Source organism: Oryctolagus cuniculus, chromosome 7, assembly GCF_051225735.1.
Source record: "Oryctolagus cuniculus isolate XC-2025 breed Fujian yellow rabbit chromosome 7, ASM5122573v1, whole genome shotgun sequence".
In the NCBI taxonomy this organism is placed as follows: Eukaryota; Metazoa; Chordata; class Mammalia; order Lagomorpha; family Leporidae; genus Oryctolagus; species Oryctolagus cuniculus.
Genome location: NC_142873.1, coordinates 157,051,271 through 157,069,239, shown reverse-complemented (window position 1 = coordinate 157,069,239; position 17,969 = coordinate 157,051,271). Strand labels below are relative to the sequence as shown.

The 17,969-nt window shown below is 45.4% G+C and overlaps 1 protein-coding gene across 6 annotated transcripts in view; it reads left to right on the top strand.

Moving 5' to 3' along the window:
* Positions 1 to 17,969, top strand: part of VPS13D (vacuolar protein sorting 13 homolog D) — a 276,465-nt gene that overhangs the window by 74,891 nt on the left and 183,605 nt on the right. For all 6 annotated transcript variants that reach the window (XR_016210247.1, XM_008275374.5, XM_008275375.5 and 3 more), the window contains 6 exons: positions 2,704 to 2,914; positions 5,461 to 5,632; positions 5,816 to 5,928; positions 9,484 to 9,696; positions 13,946 to 14,208; positions 15,740 to 15,873. Coding sequence is in view for 5 of the 6 variants with exons in the window: in XM_008275374.5 (XP_008273596.4) it covers positions 2,704 to 2,914; positions 5,461 to 5,632; positions 5,816 to 5,928; positions 9,484 to 9,696; positions 13,946 to 14,208; positions 15,740 to 15,873 (1,106 nt within the window). In the remaining variant the exon portion in view is untranslated. The remainder of the gene's footprint in view (positions 1 to 2,703; positions 2,915 to 5,460; positions 5,633 to 5,815; positions 5,929 to 9,483; positions 9,697 to 13,945; positions 14,209 to 15,739; positions 15,874 to 17,969) is intronic.

Sequence of the window (17,969 nt, the reverse complement as noted above, 5' to 3'; positions counted from 1 at the left end):
GAGTGCCTACTCAAGAGTCCAGTGGCCTGGGAAGGATTAAGTGCTTGGGTACCTACCATCCATGTGGGAGACGTGAATGGAGTTCCTGGCTCCTGGCTTTGACCTGGCCCAGACCTGGTTGTTTTAGCCATTTGGAGAATAAAACAGTTGATGGAAGGTCTCTGTCTCTGTCTCTTCCTCTCTGTGCTATGCCTTTCAAATAAATAAATAAATCTTTAAAAATAAATAAATAAAATTTAAAAAAGATAAATCATCCAGTTATCAGCATTCTTTCCTAAAATATAGGGTATTTCAAAGAGTTCATGGAAAATGGAATTAAAGGTAACTTTCAGGCAAAAATTTTTTGAAATCCCTGCATATGATGGGTTCTTCAGAAAGTTCATGGGAGATCCAAATTATGAACAAACTTTGAGCAGATTTCAAAGCTGTTTTTTTTTCAAAGATTTATTTTATTTATTTGAAAAAGTTACAGAGGGAGGTAGAGAGAGAGAGAGAGGTCTTCCATCCGATGGTTCACTCCCTAGATGGCTACAATGGCCGGAGCTGCGCTGATGTGAAGCCAGGAGCCAGGTGCCTCCTCTGGTCTTCCATGTGGGCGCAGGGGCCCAAGGACTTGGGCCATCTTCTACTGCTTTCCCAGGCCATAGCAGAGAGCTGGACCGGAAGAGGAGCAGCCGGGACTAGAACTGGCGCCCATATAGGATGTGGGCGCTTCAGGCCAGGGCTTTAACCCACTGTGCCACAGTGCTGGCCCCTTAAAGCTTTTTTTTTTTTTTACACTTAAATAAACATCTTTTAATTTTAATTTTCTCTGAACTTTTTGAAGTGCCCTTGGATGACAATTAGTCCTTCCAAATAACGGCCTAATTTTGGCTTTTCAAGTTTTGAAAGTGCCCTGGATGGGAGTGTGTGGAACAAGTGAGGTGCTGCTCTAAGGATTTAGGGAGGGAGGCAGAATGTGCCAAGCCAAGAAGGTCAGGCTGGTGTGATTGGACTCTGAGAGTCTTGTTAGACCTCCCTGCAGCACTCTGCCGTCTTAGAGGTGACAGGAGAGCGCTTGACAGTTATGTTGATGGTTAAATGGGATCATCATCGTCATAGTAGTTGTTACTGAACATCTGCAATGTGCCACACATTGTAGCATATTATTTACATTATGTCACCCTCAAAACAGCCCTGTAAGGTTTTATCTTTATCCGTTTTATCTAGTTTGTAGATGAAGGCCCAAAGGCTTAGAAAGATTGAATAACTTAACTTGCTCAAGGTTACATAGACAGTAAATTTCAGCAGTCTGCCTCTGGAATCTCATTCCCAACCTGTGTGACGTTGCCAATTGAACTCCGGCTGTGACACAGGTGGAGCATGGAGGAGTGCACGTGTGGGTTTCTCGAGAAAGGCTGTGTGTGTCAGTGGTTGTGATGATTAGGAATAAGGCCAGCGGTACTATAGGTGGACACCTGTAAGGAATGATTAGGAATATTTTGTAGAAAGATCTCTTTCCTGACAATATTTCTTCTCCTGATTCGCTGTTTGTCTCTGAAATTCCCCTACTTGTGATGCATTGCCTTGGATTAAGACAGTGGTTTTCACATTGTTTCCATACATTCCTAGGATTCCATGACAGAACCCTAGGGAATCTCTGAAACCTATTTTATTCCTGTTTTTTTACTTCCTTCTGCCAGATCAGCTCATTTCCACATATTTTACATACTCATCAACTCATCAAGAGCTAACTTATTTAGTGCCCACTTCATACCAGGTATTATAATACTTTGTTCTGTGGTATATATAACATGCTGTAAGACATGGTTCCTGCTGTGGTGGTCCTTAGAGGCTAATGAGAAAGACTTAAATAAACATATAAATACTGATAGGTTATAATAAATGTTATTATGGGAAGGATGACAAAGGAGAACCCAATTAGATTGCGATGGGAGGATGACGTCACTGGTAAGGCCATCTAGGAGCAAAGAGCTTGGCATTAGGGTCACGGAAAGAGAAAAGATCTGAAACCCTGGGACTTAGCAAGTGGGAGAATGGCTTGGGATGAGATTGGAAAAGCAGGCAGCAGGCTTATGCAGGCCCTTGTAGGGATTTGACAGGGTTCTACAACAAGAATTTTGGATTAAACATGGCCATTAAAGTGCATAAAGGAAGGGAATGTTATGGTCCATTTATTTTTTTAAGGATTACTCAGGTATTTTGTGGGGAGAGTGGTTTTGTGAGGACCAGGATGGAATTATGTAGGTATCTTGAGGATTGTTTATGATGGTCTAGGCGAGAATGAAGGTGGTTTGGGTTTGATCAGTGATGATGGAAATGGTTACACGTATTATTTGTTTGAAAAAAGCATTTAGTTCCTGGGAAAAGTTTGTAAACCTTTGGGTAGAATTGTCTCTAGGGAGGAATTTCATGTTAAATCATTTTTTTTTATAAGCTCTTTAGCCCCAGTTAGTGTCTCAGAATAGGAGGCAAGCAGTGTGTGCCTAGCGTGGAGGAGGAGCTTTGCATGGGGAGGCCTGGGTACCATGGTGTAGACCTGGACAGCCAGTTTCTTGAGTAGTGAATAGCACGGGGAAGCAGGCAGTTCTACATATTTTCCAAAGACACAGTGAACATATTTGGTCTTCAAAATTTTGTTCAGGGCAAATCCTTTCTGGTACTCCTCTTCTTTATTATCTCTCTTTCCTTGGATCTTTGTAGAAGACCACGTCTGCCTGCTGGACTGCATTGTTGTGGATCTGCAGGACATGGACATCTTTGCAGCAGAGCGACATCCACGGGAGTACTCCAAGCCCTCAGAGGCCAGCGGTGGAGATCTCGTCTTCCCCTCCTATTTTGTGCGGCAGACAGGAGGCAGCCTCTTAACTGAGCCTTGTAGGCTGAAGCTGCAGGTGGAAAGGAATTTAGACAAGTGAGTGTTTTACAGCTACTAACTGTTGTAAGCGCTGGCATCCCATATGGGCACTGGTTCAAGTCCCAGCTGCTCCATTTCCAATCCAGCTCTCTGCTATGGCCTGGGAAAGCAGTGCAAGAGGGCCCAAGTGCTTGGGCCCCTGCACCCACGTGGGAGACCTGGAAGAAGTTCCTGGCTCCTGGCTTCAGATCCGTTCAGCTCTGGCCACTGTGGCCATTTGGGGAATGAACCAGCAGATGGAAGACCTCTCTCTCTGGCTCTACCTCTCTGTGTAACTCTGTCTTTGAAATAAATAAAATAAATTAAAGTGAATCAGGGGGCTGGTGCTGTGGCGAAGAAGGTTAAGCTTCTGTCTACAGTGCTGGCATCCCATATGAGTGCTGCTTCTGATCCAGCTCTCTGCTATGGCCTGGGAAAGCAGTGGAAGATGGCCCAAGTCCTTGGGTCCCTACACCTACATGAGAGACCCAAAAGAAGCTCCAGGCTCCTGGCTTCGGCCTGGCCCAGCTCTGCTGTTGCAACCATTTAGGGAATGAACCCATGGATAGAAGATGTCTCTCTCTATCCTCTCTCTGTATCTCTGCCTTTCAGATAAACAAGTAAATCTTTTATAGAAAAAAAATCAGAAAGGGTATAGGTATTTATTTGTTTCTTCATCATTGTAACAAGTGTTTATTGAGTCCCTGCTATGTGGTAGAAATGAGGGCAGAGCTACTGTGAATAAAGACAAACCTTCTGCCTTCAAGGAGCCTGTGTTTTGTTGGGTGATACAGGAAGGTGAGTAGCTGATTCTAGTTTAGTGTTTGAGTTAGTGTTGTAATTGTGTGATAAGTTTACAGGTGCCTGCAGACTGAGCATGGATTTGGGTGGTGAGGGGTGTGATGGCGTGCAGAGTCTTATGGAAGAGGTGGGCATTCGGATTATGTGTTCCATTGTGTGCTGATCCAGAATCAGTGTGACTGTTAGATGCAGTTCTGCCGTTTTGACTCCATTAAGCAATCTGAAAGACTGAAGAGCTGACCCTGTGGTTGGTCTCAGAATGTGGGATGGAATTCTATGGCTCAGAGCATTGCTTCAGTTGTCTTGAGTTCTATATGTGCCTGGGAAATGTCTTGGGGGGGGGGGGTTGGACATTGCTAGATGCTACCTGAGACCAGCAGGATCCGACTCTCAGGGCTGACATCCAGGTGTGTCTTTAACCGGCTCGCTTGCCCAGGCACATGGACTGGGCACTGCTGGTGCCAGTGGTGATCGCTTTCAGTCTGGGGCACCGATCGTGGAGAAGGCAAGAGCGTTTTTGCATCTCAGCTCCAGGGGGCGATGACTGGCTGTGGAGGGGTGGGCATTTTCATTGCAGCCCCTCTAACTGTGCAGCGTGATGTTAAGCCTGTTCTGGCAGCACCCCTTCCTAGTTCTCGGGTTTGGACAAGTCATTTAATGTCACTTTTTTTTGTTTCTCTCTGGATTAATGATACAATGTAGCTGTTCTCACTGGGATGTTTGTGTTTCGCTCTTTCTTGTTATTCAAGTGCTGCCTGGCTGGTGTTCAGTTATGGTTGGCATGGGCTGTATTTGGTTTTACTGGCTTAGCAGTATTAAGAAGAGCTTCAGTATTTAGAAATTGAACACTTTGTTTTCTTTTGAGGCAATGCTTTCCAGAAAAAAAAAAATGAGCTCTGCTATTCTGCTTATCTAAACTTTCCGACTCCCAGCAGTGTTTATGTGGATAATTATAGTCTGTTAGCCCAGCTAGGAGGTGATGCTGAGCACAAGGTGTCCTGTCAGCTTTGACACCACAGAGGCAGGAGCCTGGTAGGCACCTGATAATCCGGTCCAGTTTCCCTTTACTGGTTACGTCATTCGTCTTTCACATTCTGTTGTATGTAGGTTTCTCTGTATAGACAGTGTGATTGTTTATATTCCTTTTCCATTTCAGATCCTAACCCTCCCCTTTCAGACTCCGAGCACAGTGTCTGTCAAATCCGTGACGCCCGTGTCACCTTAGGAGGCTATAGGAAGCCCCTTAGTGTTGGAATGAGGGGTTTTGATCCCCTGACCCTGAGCATGTCAGCTTTCTTCTGCCTGCCCAGCTGAAATGGGTCACCTATTCAGTTTCTACCAAGTGCCATCTGGGCTCAGTTGGAACCATCAGTTCCTTCCTTTATCAATTACTGCTGAATGTGAGGAGTTAAATAGAGCTTGACATCTCCTCTTTGTTGCTTTTCCAGCTGTAAAGTTTAAGCTGTTTTGCAGTCCCATGAGATTTTCCTTATACTAGATTAGTTAGCTAGCTCATGTCAGATTTGAGGATTTTCTAAATGTGTATTTTCAGAGAAAAGAGGCTTTTTATAGTTGAAACATGATAGTCATACCAATTTGCTAAATTTGGAGCTAAAAGAAGTTTTTGTCATTGGAAGTTGGAATTTACTTGGTTGAAAGTATAGATGGGTTGAAAGTATAGTTGGCTGTTGTATTTGGAGGTAAGCTGTGTCAATGTGAAATTAGTGATTGTTTGTCAAAATGACCTCTGTTCTTTTTCATAGAGAAATAAGTCATACTGTACCAGACATATCTATCCATGGCAATCTCTCCTCAGTCCACTGCTCCCTGGATTTGTATAAATACAAGCTGATCCGTGGCTTACTAGAAAACAACCTTGGAGAGCCCATAGAGGAGTTTATGCGGCCTTATGATTTACAAGATCCAAGAATTCATGTGAGTGAGACCTATCTCCTTCTGTAACTCTCATAGCCTCAGCTGATGGTTACCCTGTGCATATATTCCTCAAAATCACCTGGAAAAGGAAGGCAGAACAAGCCAGTCAGATTTCTTGACATATTGACCCATTTTCAGATTAACATCATCCACTCTGTGTTGATTAGCATTTTCCTTTTACAGACTGTTCTCAGCGGAGAAGTGTACACTTGCATGTGCTTCCTCATTGATATGGTAAATGTAAGCCTGGAACTTAAAGATCCAAAAGGGAAGGAAAGTGCTGGATCCCTGGCCAGGTATGGCTTTCATCATGTTTTATTGCTAATAATGACTGCAAGAAATACACATATTTTCATTTGCATAGGGCAAAACAGTGTGGTTCACAGCAGAATGTGGCTTTCAGGGTGCTTTTTGGTGGTTCTACACAACACTTTATGAAAGTTTAAATTCAGGGCAGCCTACCAGTTAAGATAGCATATCCTGTGTTGGACTGCCTGGGTTTGATACCTGACTCTACTCCTAACTCTTGCTTCCTGCTAACGTGAACTCTGGGAGACAGCAGGTGATGGCTCAAGTACCTGCGTTCCTGTCACCTACTGAATTGCGTTCTTAGCTCCAGAGGCCATTGTAGGCATTCGGGGAGTGAACCAGCAAATGAGAGCTCCTTTTCTGTGTGTGTGTCTCTCTCCAAAAACCAAATAAGCAAATTAATTAATTAATTAAAAATTAAATTGGTTGCTCTGTTACCAAGGTAGGTCAGTCAGCTTATGCTGCAGTCACAGACAGCCCCCAGACACCAGAGACGTCACACAGTGCTGATGTCTTTCTCCGTCATGCTGCTGATCGTTGCTGTCGTCACTCATGGTGCTTCTTCAGAGCTTCTTCTGGTCTCCCATGTGGCTGACAGGGTCCAAGGACTTCGGCCACCTTCCACTGCTTTCCCGGGTGCATTAGTGGGAGCTGGATCTGAAGTGGAGCAGCTGGGACTTGAACTGGCACTCATATGGGATCCCGGCATCACAGATGGCAACTTTACCTGCTGTGCCACAAGGCCGGCTTCCCGGCATCACAGATGGCGACTTCACCTGCTGTGCCACGAGGCGGCATCCTGGCATCACAGATGGCGACTTCACCTGCTGTGCCACAAGGCCGGCATCCCGGCATCACAGATGGCGACTTTACCTGCTGTGCCTCGAGGCCGGCATCCCGGCATCACAGATGGTGACTTTACCTGCTGTGCCACGAGGCCAGCTTCCCGGCATCACAGATGGCGACTTTACCTGCTGTGCCACGAGGCCGGCATCCCGGCATCACAGATGGCGACTTCACCTGCTGTGCCTCGAGGCCGGCTTCCCGGCATCACAGATGGCGACTTTACCTGCTGTGCCTCGAGGCCGGCATCCCGGCATCACAGATGGCGACTTTACCTGCTGTGCCACGAGGCGGCATCCTGGATTCACAGATGGCGACTTTACTGCCGTGCCACGAGGCCGGCCCAGTACTCTTATTTTCTAGGTGGAGTCTCTGAGTAGCGTAAGATCTGATGGTTGGAAAAATGATTCAGTATTTGAAAACATTTCAAGGCTAGTAATCTCCCTGCCAGAACATTCTGTCTTCTAGTTTGTTTTTTCCATGAACATCTGCCATGAGAGGGTCAAGCTTGTGAAAATGAAAGCATGACCTCCCAGGGAGTGCATTAGCAGGAGCTAGAATCAGAAGAGGAGGTGGGACTTCAACCCAGACACTCCAGCAGGTGCAGGAACCCCAGAGGCATCTTAACCACCACCCGAACACTTGCCTCAAGCTAGAAATTTGATTTTTTTTTTTACATTTTTTTTTTTTTTGACAGGCAGAGTGGATAGTGAGAGAGAGACAGAGAGAAAGGTCTTCCTTTTGCCGTTGGTTCACCCTCCAATGGCCACCACGGCTGGTGTGCTGCGGCCGGCGCACCGCGCTGATCCGAAGCCAGGAGCCAGGTGCTTCTCCTGGTCTCCCATGGGGTGCAGGGCCCAAGCACTTGGGCCATCCTCCACTGCACTCCCGGGCCACATCAGAGAGCTGGCCTGGAAGAGGGGCAACCGGGACAGAATCCGGCGCCCCGACCGGGACTAGAACCCGGTGTGCCGGCGCCGCAAGGTGGAGGATTAGCCTATTGAGCCGCGGCGCCGGCGCAATTTGATTTTTAATGGTTGGCCGTGCCTTTAGTCTTTCTTTCTTTTCTTTTTTAAGATTTTATTTATTTGTTTGAGAGGTAGAGTTACAGTCAGAGGGAGAAACAGAAAGATCTTCCGTCCGTTGGTTCAATCCCCAAATGGCCGCAACGGCCGGATTTGAGCCAATCTGAAGCCAGGAGCCAGGTGCCTCTTCCGGGTCTCCCACGTGGGGACCAAGTACTTGGGTCATCTTCTACTGCTTTCCCAGGCCACGGTAGAGAGCTGGATTGGAAGATGAGCATCCGGGACTAGAACCGGCCCCCATATGGGATGCTGGTGCTATAGGCGGAGGATTAACCTACTGCGCCACAGCGCCGGCCCCTTTAGTCTTTCTTAATATGGAATAATTCTGGATGTACATTCTTACAATGAAACAGTAATTATGATTTGCTTATTGCAGCTGTCTCTTTTTTTTTAAAGATTTATTTTATTTTATTTGAAAGGCAGCATTAGGGGGAGAAAGAGAGAGAGAGAGGAAAAGAGAGAGAGGGATATCTTCAATCTGCTGGCTTACTCCCGAAATGGCTACAGTGGCCAGAGCTGGGCCAATCTGAAGCCAGGAGCCAGGAGCTTCGTCCAGGTCTCCCACATGGGTGCAGGAGCCTAAGTGCTTGGACCATCCTTTGCTGCTTTTCCCAGGCCATTAACAGGGAGATGGATTAGAAGTGGAGCAGCCGAGACTGGAACCTGCACCTATATGAGAAGATGGCATCACAGGTGGCAGCTTCAGCCTCTGTGCCCCAGCGCTGGCCCCAGCTGTCTCTAATCTTAAATGTATGCAGTTTTAAATTCATTTCTTGTTGGTGGATCAGTTGAATTGTTTCTCTGTGGAGAATATTATGTGTTCTCATTGTTTCTTGGGGGCTTCGTGGTCTTATATAGAAACTCAGGTAGACTCTAGAGAGAATCTCCAGGCAGGTGCAGTTCTGAAAGGATCCCTGGGGATATCACAAATGTGCAGACTTCTCAGACTTGGGAAGGGAGACTAGATGATGGTGAATTAAGAACCTAATAAATGTGTCATATGGCTGCCTCAAGTTCCTATGAAGATCAATCTCTATTGAATTGGAAAAGTAAGATCTAAGGTACCATGCCCCTGAATCCATTTTGAGGGGATCTGTAAACAAATTCAACACAAGATCTCAGAATGAAAGTTAATCTCCTGGGGCCGGCACCGTGGCTCACTGGGTTAATCCTCTGCCTGCGGTGCTGGCGTCCCATATGGGTACTGGGTTTTAGTCCCGGCTGCTCCTTTTCCAGTCCAGCTCTCTGCTGTGGCCCAGGAAGGCAGTGGAGGATGGCCCAAGTGCTTGGGCCCTGCACCCGCATGGGAGACCAGGAGGAAGCACCTGGCTCCTGGCTTCAGGTTGGTACAGCGCACCGGCTGTGGCAGCCATCTCGGGGGTGAACCAACGGAAGGAAGACCTTTCTCTCTGTCTCCTCTCTCACTGTCTAACTCTATCTGTCAAAAAAAAAAAAAAAAAAGAAAGAAAGAAAGAAAGAAAGAAAGAAATTTAATCTCCTTCATACAAGTTAATTATATTTGTGATCTATGTTTCTCCTGTAAACTTGAGCTTTCATGATTTTATGAAGTGGAAGAGTTATGTTTAACATCTTGATTTATTCTCTCCTTCTTAGATTTGACTTCAAGAAATGCAAACTGCTCTATGAGAGTTTTTCCAACCAAACTAAGTCTATCAACTTGGTTTCCCATTCCATGATGGCTTTTGATACCCGCTATGCTGGGCAAAAGACCAGCCCTGGCACAACAAATGTTTTCAACTGCATCTTTCAGCCTTCCAAGAACAGCAGCACTGCGCAAGGATCCATTCAGATTGAGCTGCACTTCAGGTAGTAGGGCCAGAACCTGACTTTGCCTTTCTTTATGGAGACATTTCCTTTTGTGGCCAGTGGGCCAAAGTGTATGTTGGCTTTAGAACATCAAAGGACCACAAAGTCACTAAAAAGTTAAATAGATACTGGCTCATTAGTGCAGTCTACTCTTATTAACATCTAATTCCTATAACTTTGCAGTTTCATTTATTGACCAAAAGGTGTCTCTGTTGCCTTTAAAACTAAAGGTTAGAATTGAACCAGATTCTTAAAGTCTACCTCACTATATAAGCTGTAGCCTATTCTAATTTGTAAAGTGATTTGGAAAAGGAAGACGTTATGTCTTTCAAGGTTCTTTATATATTTTAAACATGTTAAATGAGACAAGTAGCTGGTGGTTTAACAAGCAATATCAGTAAATATCAAGCAAACCCAAAAAGCAGTTATTTCCTCAGATGAACCAGATGTATGCAAGCCTCCTGTTCAAATAAAGATTTTGAAACAAGAGAACTTCAGAACACAACCACCTTGTCCTCTGACTGTAGTCAGCCTAGTGATCAGGAAAGCAGTGCTGCAGACTGTTACAAAGGACATGGGCTTTGACGTCAGAGAAAGATTTTTGGTCTACGCAAATAATGGGAAAGTGGTTTTGATTTGAATTACATCTGTTTTTCTACTCAAGTCTCATTGACTCACTTCTCTACGTACAAAGAATTTTTACCTTTTTGAAGTAGATTGTTTTTCCTTACGTGTGTTATGAGAAGAGCATTGTGCATGGAAAGAGTGAGTGTTTTGGAATCAGACAAACATGACCTCAACACCTTGAGTTTCCCACTGAGCTGAGTCTCAGGACAAATCGGTTAGCCTTTGAGCCTTAATTTCCTCTTCTATAAAATGATACCTACCTCCAGCATGGCTGTCATAGTTTACATATTTCTGGCGTGTTGCTTGGCAAAGATGGTAGCTATTACTATTACTGCTCATGCAGCTTTGCTCCAGTGAGATTTTATGACCAAATGAGCATGGACCTGAAACCTGAAAAATTAGTTCTGAGCTAAAGAAATCCTTCAAGGAAAATCCCAAAAGGACAACTCTGGAACTAATGTCAGTTTCATTCTTTTTAGTTCTTAATGTCGTGAGATATGTTATAAATATAAACCACTAAGTAAAAAAGGCTGGAAAAAACTTCATGGTTAGTCAAAAATAAGGATAAAATAATCATGAGGATTATTGTGTATTTATATGTCTCTGAGTACCTGACATTTCAGCGTGCTGTTTAGTGTTCCTCAGGGTTTAGGATTTTTTTTAGGGGGTTGGGGAGGGGCTGATGAGGTCCTGGTCTCCCAGTATGCCTTTAGGAAGTCTAGGAAGGGAGACTTTTAGACTTTCGTGTGAACTTTTAACAGATTCAGTAGTAGGAATGCTAGTTGCCTCCTTTTGGGCTCTACCGTGAGTTGGGTGCTTTATCTACTTGTCATTTTAATCCTCATAAGTCTGCAAGGAGGGTGACTTCATCTTGACTTAATAGAGGCAGAGGTAGAAGCTTGGAGAAGGGTTAAGTCAACTCTGGAAGGTCACGCAACTAGAAAGTCCAGTAATCTGGATTTAGACCTTGGTCTCTGACGTCAAAGCCCATGTCCTTTGTAACAGTCTGCAGGCCACTGCTTTCCTGATCACTAGGCTGACTACAGTCAGAGGACAAGGTGGTTGTGTTCTGAAGTTCTCTTGTTTCAAAATCTTTATTTGAACAGGAGGCTTGCATACATCTGGCTCATCTGAGGAAATAACTGCTTTTTGGGTTTGCTTGATATTTACTGATATTGCTTGTTAAACCACCAGCTACTTGTCTCATTTAACATGTTTAAAATATATAAAGAGCCTTGAAATATATTTCTGTTTATGTTCCAAAGGTTTATAATTTCTTGGAGTCAAATAGTAAAGTCTTACCTTGGCTCTCGCTAACAGAAATGCCATTGTTAGTGAGAGGAGTAAACTGTTCATGCTCTTGATTGGAACTTCTGAACACTTTCCGTGTCTCAAGAAGAATTACTCTTCTGTTGGGATTTTGCATGTCAAATATAAATCACTTCACAGTGTTTAAAGGCTTGACATATTTTCCAGAAAAGGGATCTGACACACTCTGACTTTCCAGTTAGTGCAGAGCTCTGACAATCTGTGTTCAAAATGGGGTGGAAAAATTTTACTGAGGGCAACATTTTTTCTGCATTACAAAAGGATAGAGTGTTTCTGTGAAAAATGCTACGTCTGTGAGAAGGAGACATGCAGCATGCTGCCCTTTTGCTGGAGGCAGTGAGCCAGGTTTGGGAGAAGTGGGGGACTTCGAGAAACCAGCCAAGCAGTACTTTCACATCAGCCTTCCCCGAATCAGAGCTCTTTCTAGGCGTGGAGCCGTGTACATGTGGTACCTGGCCCCAGAGTGCATCCTCTGGGCCTGCAGAACCAAGTTTAACACAGAAGATGCTCTAGGAGTATTGCTAGCCCGTGCTTCTTCTGTCCTACACCTCTGCTCACTAGAGAGACTTGGAAAACACTTGGCTACTCCATGGATTCAGGCCAGGCCTGGAGTCTTTTTTTACCTCAGATAAGAAGTTTGGGGTAATGAGGTCTACAAAACTCCACCTCAGTTCTACATCTAGGCTGCTTGAGGGATAGATTCATGGTAAAGGCCACCTTCTTTGTCCTTTTCAGACAAAAAGATCTAAGCTCTTCCATTAGTTTCTGTTGGAGAAACCTTCTAGAATTAGTTTATAAACTTAGTGTTTATAAAGAAGTAATTTATCAAACACCTGCTCTGTGCTTGGAGCATTCTCTCTTAGGATTTTTTTTTAAGATTTTATTTTATTTATTTGACAGAGAAAAGGAGAGACAGAGAGAAAGGTCTGCCATCTGCTGGTTCACTCCCCAAATGGTCACAATAGCTGGAGCTTGGCCTGTCTGAAGCCAGGAGCCAGGAGCATCTTCTGGGTCTCCCATGTGGGTTCAAGCGCCCAAGAACTCAGGCCATCTTGTACTGCTTTCCCAGGCCATAGCAGAGAACTGGATCAGAAGAGGAGAAGCCCGGACTAGAACTGGTGCCCATATGGGATGCTGGCACTGCAGGTGTGGTCTTTAGCCCACTAAGCCGCAGTGCCAGCCCCCTCTCTTAGGATATTAATATTCTTCATCTTGTAAGTGAGGAAGCAGGGGCCAGCATTATGGTGTAGTGGGTAAAGCTGCCATCTGCAGTGCTGGCATCCCATATGGGCACTGGTTCTAGTCCTGGTTGCTCCATTTCCCATCCAGCTCTCTGCTGTGGCCTGAGAAAGCAGTGGAAGATGGCCCAGGTGTTTGGGCCCCTGCACCCGCATGGGAGACACGGAAAAAACTCCTGGCTCCTGGCTTTGGGCCAGCTCAGCTTCAGCCATTGCAGCCATTTGGGGAGTGAGCCACAGTTGGAAGATCTCTCTCTCTCTCTCTCTCTCTCTCTCTCTGCCTCTGCCTCTGCTTCTCCCTCTCTCTGTCTTGTAACTCTGTGTTTCAAGTAGTTAAATAAATCTTGAAAATAAGTGAGGAAGCAGACTAAGAGGATATAGGTGACTTAACCAAGGTAACACAACCTGTAAGTGGCTGTATTTAAGTCTGGGCCTCTGACTCTACAGTCTGTTCACTTTCTACTACACCAGAATCTCAGCTTCAACACTATAGGCAAGTATCCCTTATGCACTTCAAATTGGAGATTTTTTTCAGAGTTTGGAATATTTGCATAGACTTTACTGATGACGCATCCGTAATCCAAAAACTGCAAAATCTGAAACTGTTTGGGTGTCGGATGGTGTGGATTTTGGACTTCAGATTAGGGATGCTCAGCCCGCCACTGTCGTGGGGCTGTGCCGTTTATGGTGGGATGGTTAGCCTCTGTTTACGGTGGGATGGCCTCTGCTAACTGCAGCAGCAGCCCCCTCCATGTGATAATAAAAATGTCTCCAGATATTGCCTAGTGACTCCAGGAGAGCAGAGTCACCCTGGCTGAGAACCGCTGAGCTCTCTGGATTGTTTTCTCATAGCAATTCCCTCTTGATTAGAAAAATATGATTACCCTTTGGGAAGCATATGCTGAATATATTATTAAACCAGTGTGGAGAGTTTATTGGTAGTTGAAGCTGTCAGTTTAGAAAATACTGGATACCATCTGCCAAAAATGAGTAATACATTTGTAGATCATGAAAACATCATGTTTCTTTGTCCTGTTTTATCTTCTTTTTTGTAGATCTACCAAGGATTCCTCCTGTTTTACAGTAGTTCTCAACAATCTTCGTGTGTTTCTCATATTTGATTGGCTCCTGTTAGTCCATGATTTTCTCCACACTCCCAGTGATATTAAGAAACAGAATGTTACTCCTTCTCGCCACCGGCATTGTAGCAATGAATCTGCTGTAGTTCCCAAAACTGTGAAGAGTGGAGTAGTTACCAAGCGGTCATCCCTTCCTGTGTCCAGTGAAAGGCACCTGGAGGTCAAGGTTAATGTAACAGGTGAATATATGTAGGTACAATTCACTGGTTCTAAGTTTTGGTGTTAGGTTCAGGATCAGTCTTCCTGGAAGATTTCTCTATTACTTTTTATCTTTTCACATGAGCACGTATACATTTAGATCTTTCACAGGCCAAAAGAACTCAGGGTTCTGGCCTTGATTTTTAGGTGGAAGCTGCCTTGTCCCTCTCCTCTACCTGCCTCGTCCACATGCTTGGTTGAGCCCCTGCCTGGACACAGGTCTTTATTCCCAATGTGAAGTCTGGCATTGATTTTCTGATTGATCTTTAGGGCCCTGACAGATGGGTCTTAACTGAATCTAAGCAGATGTGGTATGTGCAAATCTCAGTTTTGAAGGTGAATCAGTGAGGAGATTGTTATTTTCTTTAGCAAGGGAATATTTCTCTTTACAGATGGACATACTATTGTTTTTGTTAACTAGTGAGCTCCTATAGTACAACTACATGTGTCTCTTTATTTATTGCTGTGTTTTCCCCTATGCATTTCTCAGTGGTTTTGATGAGACTTATTAGCACAGTATGTTTTATTTCACTTTTTTTAAAAGATTTATTTATTTATTTGAAAGAGTTGCACAGAGAGAGAAGGAGAGGTAGAGAGTTAGAGAGAGAGAGAGAGAGGTCTTCTATCCACTGGTTCATTCTCCAGATGGCTGCAACTGCTGGAGCTGCGCCAATCTGAAGCCAGGAGCCAGGAGCTTCTTCTGGGTCTCCCATGTGGGTGCAGGGGCCCAAGGACTTGGGCAATCTTCTGTGCATTTTAGACACAGTTAGAAATGCTTGCAGGCTGGCGCCCCGGCTCACTAGGCTAATCCTCCCGCCTGTGGCGCCGGCATACCGGGTTCTAGTCCTGGTCGGGGCGCCGGATTCTGTCCCGGTTGCCCCTCTTCCAGGCCATCTCTCTGCTGTGGCCAGGGAAGGCAGTGGAGGATGGCCCAAGTGCTTGGGCCCTGCACCCCATGGGAGACCAGGAGAAGCACCTGGCTCCTGCCATCGGATCAGCGCGGTGCGCCAGCCGCAGCGGCCATTGCGGGGTGAACCAACAGAAAAAGGAAGACCTTTCTCTCTGTCTCTCTCTCTTTCACTGTCCACTCTGCCTGTCAAAATAAAATAAAAATAAAATAAAAATAAAATAAAGAAATGCTTGCTTTATAGATGATTTCTACTTTATGAAAGCATCGTGTACAGCAGAGTGAGCTTGCCGTGTGTGAGTACGTGCAGGAGCTGCCTGCTGGCTGCAGAATCTCGACTTGGACTGACGGACGTTCTCTGTAACAACTTGAGCAGCTGCACAGGTGCAGTCAGTGCCTTATGCTGCCTGACCAGCTGTGGTATCTGAGTCCACTTCCTGGGGCTTTGAACTACGGTCTTACTTGGAGAAAGGATGATTTCTTGGGCTTCTGAGTGTCTGTTAGGCCTTCTAGGAAGACTGGGTGCAATTTTTCTCTCCAGCTTAAAAATAGATGCTGCAGAGAGAAACCTAACTTTGGGTTGATTGGTGTTGTTTGCATTCCAGGCACAGAGTTTGTGGTCGTTGAAGATGTGTCCTGCTTCGATACCAATGCCATCATTCTGAAAGGCACCACGGTGCTGACCTATAAGCCACGGTTTGTTGATCGCCCCTTTTCAGGAAGTTTGTTTGGCATCGAGGTAAGAGTTCTGTGAGTTGATCACAGCACCACGTGTTTGGCTCAAAGAAAAGCATCTGGACGAGAATTTTACCACACAGACTTTCTCGTGAGGGGAAGGAGTTCACGGGGTTGCAGGGCTGTTGCCTTTTTCTCCTGTCCATTTTCTTCTGAAATTATTTAATTGTTCTAATGTGTGAATTCAGTCCTCCAGTGTTAGTCTATAAACCTGTGGAGGAACTTTACCTCTTACACACTCTGTTCTCTTCTTGTCCCTGTGCTGCTTAGGCCCCGTGCTGGGGCTTCTGGTTCCGCAGGACTAGTTCACGGCAGGTGTGCAGAGGTGAGGCAGTGGGCCCTCTCCCTGTATCCCGTTCCCCATGTTGAGGACCATCCTAGCTCTCTGGGTAATGGAAATCTGTTTCTAGAAGGTGTTAAGGATTTCATGTGTTGTCTAACATTTAGGACTGTCTGATCTGCAAAAGGGCAGCTCTAGAGAGTCATGTATATCCCAAGAGGGCATCTCCAATGGTGCTGCTCTGGGCTCGGCCTTTGTAGTTGGAAATTTCATCTACAATATTAAGCAAAGCCTGCTGTCTCTTTCTATGCCATAATTGTGGAGATAGAGGGAAAATGGGGCAGATTCTTGTTTGCATCAGATGTTCTTAATTGACTGATCTCCGCTGACTTTCCTCTTGTTATAATGTGAGAATATTTGGTCAGGGTTCCTTTCCCTTTACAATTGAACTTTTTATGCCCTCTTCTTTCCAGAGGTGATGTTAGGGGTTGCATGAAGGAAACTTAATTTCACCATCAGCGGTATTTTTTTGAGGGGGGCACATGTCAAATATAACTGAATAAAACCTGTAGAGATTTCACGTTTCACTTTTTAGAAAAACCACATTTATTTATTTATTTGAAAGGCAGAGTTAGAGAGGAGGGGAATGAAGAGGGAGAGAGATCTTCCATTCACTTCCATTTGGGTCTCCCACGTGGGCCCTCTGGCCCGAGAACTTGAGCTGCCATCCGCTGCCTTCCCAGGCACTCATATAGGGGGCCGGCACCGCAGGCTGCAGCTGCGCCCACTGCCCTGCACTGCTGGCCTCCACAGTTCACTTCTTGGCCACTTGTTTCTCTCATACAAAGAGGGGAAGGATTTGCCAGTGTGATGTGAGTCGGTCATGAACTGGAGTTCAGCCTGCTTTCCAGACCACCACTGTACCACCTTCGCTTGGGAAATCTTTGTGACTGATGAATGGACTGTCAGGTACAACTGGGTTTTGTGTAGCAGAAGTGCTTGAAGGAAAATGAAACGTCTGCTCCGGAGTCTCAGCAAAGCTGCATGTGAAGTGTTTGAGATTCTCGGAAGCTCCTCTCAGTGTTGTTCTTCAGGTAGCTCGGCTGACGCTTAGTGTTAACACCTCCTTGTCACGTCCCTGCGGGGAGAATAGATAAAGTATAATGAGTTAATGTTGACTATGGCAGAGGCCCTTGGAGTCACGTATGTTTCAGTTGTTAGGAAATGCCCTAAAAGGGGAAGGGAAAGGGACAAAAGGGCCTGAAAAGAATGCTATCTCCTTTTCTCTGTATTCTTTTTTAATGTTTTTAAAGATTTATTTATTTGAAAGACAGACTTGCAGAGGCAGAGAGAGAGGTCTTGCATCTGCTGGTTCACTCCCCAGATGACTGCAATGGCCAGAGCTGGGCCGATCCGAAGCCAGGAGGCAGGAGCTTCCTTCGGGTCTTCCACATGAGTGTGGAGGCCTAAGAACCTGGGCCTTCCTCTACTGCCTTCCCAGGCCACAGCAGAGAACTGGATTGGAAATGGAGCAGCTGGGACTCGAACCCGTGGCATATGGGATACTGGCACTGCAGGCAGCTGCTTTACCTGCTACACCACAGCGCCAGCCCCTCTCTGTATTCTTTTTTTTAAATTTAATTTAATTTTTTATTTATTTATTTTTTTGACAGGCAGAGTGGACAGTGAGAGATAGAGACAGAGGGAAAGGTCTTCCTTTTGTCATTGGTTCACCCTCCAATGGCCGCCACGGCTGGCCTCCAATGACCGCACCGCGCTGATCAGAAGCCAGGAGCCAGGTGCTTCTCCTGGTCTCCCAT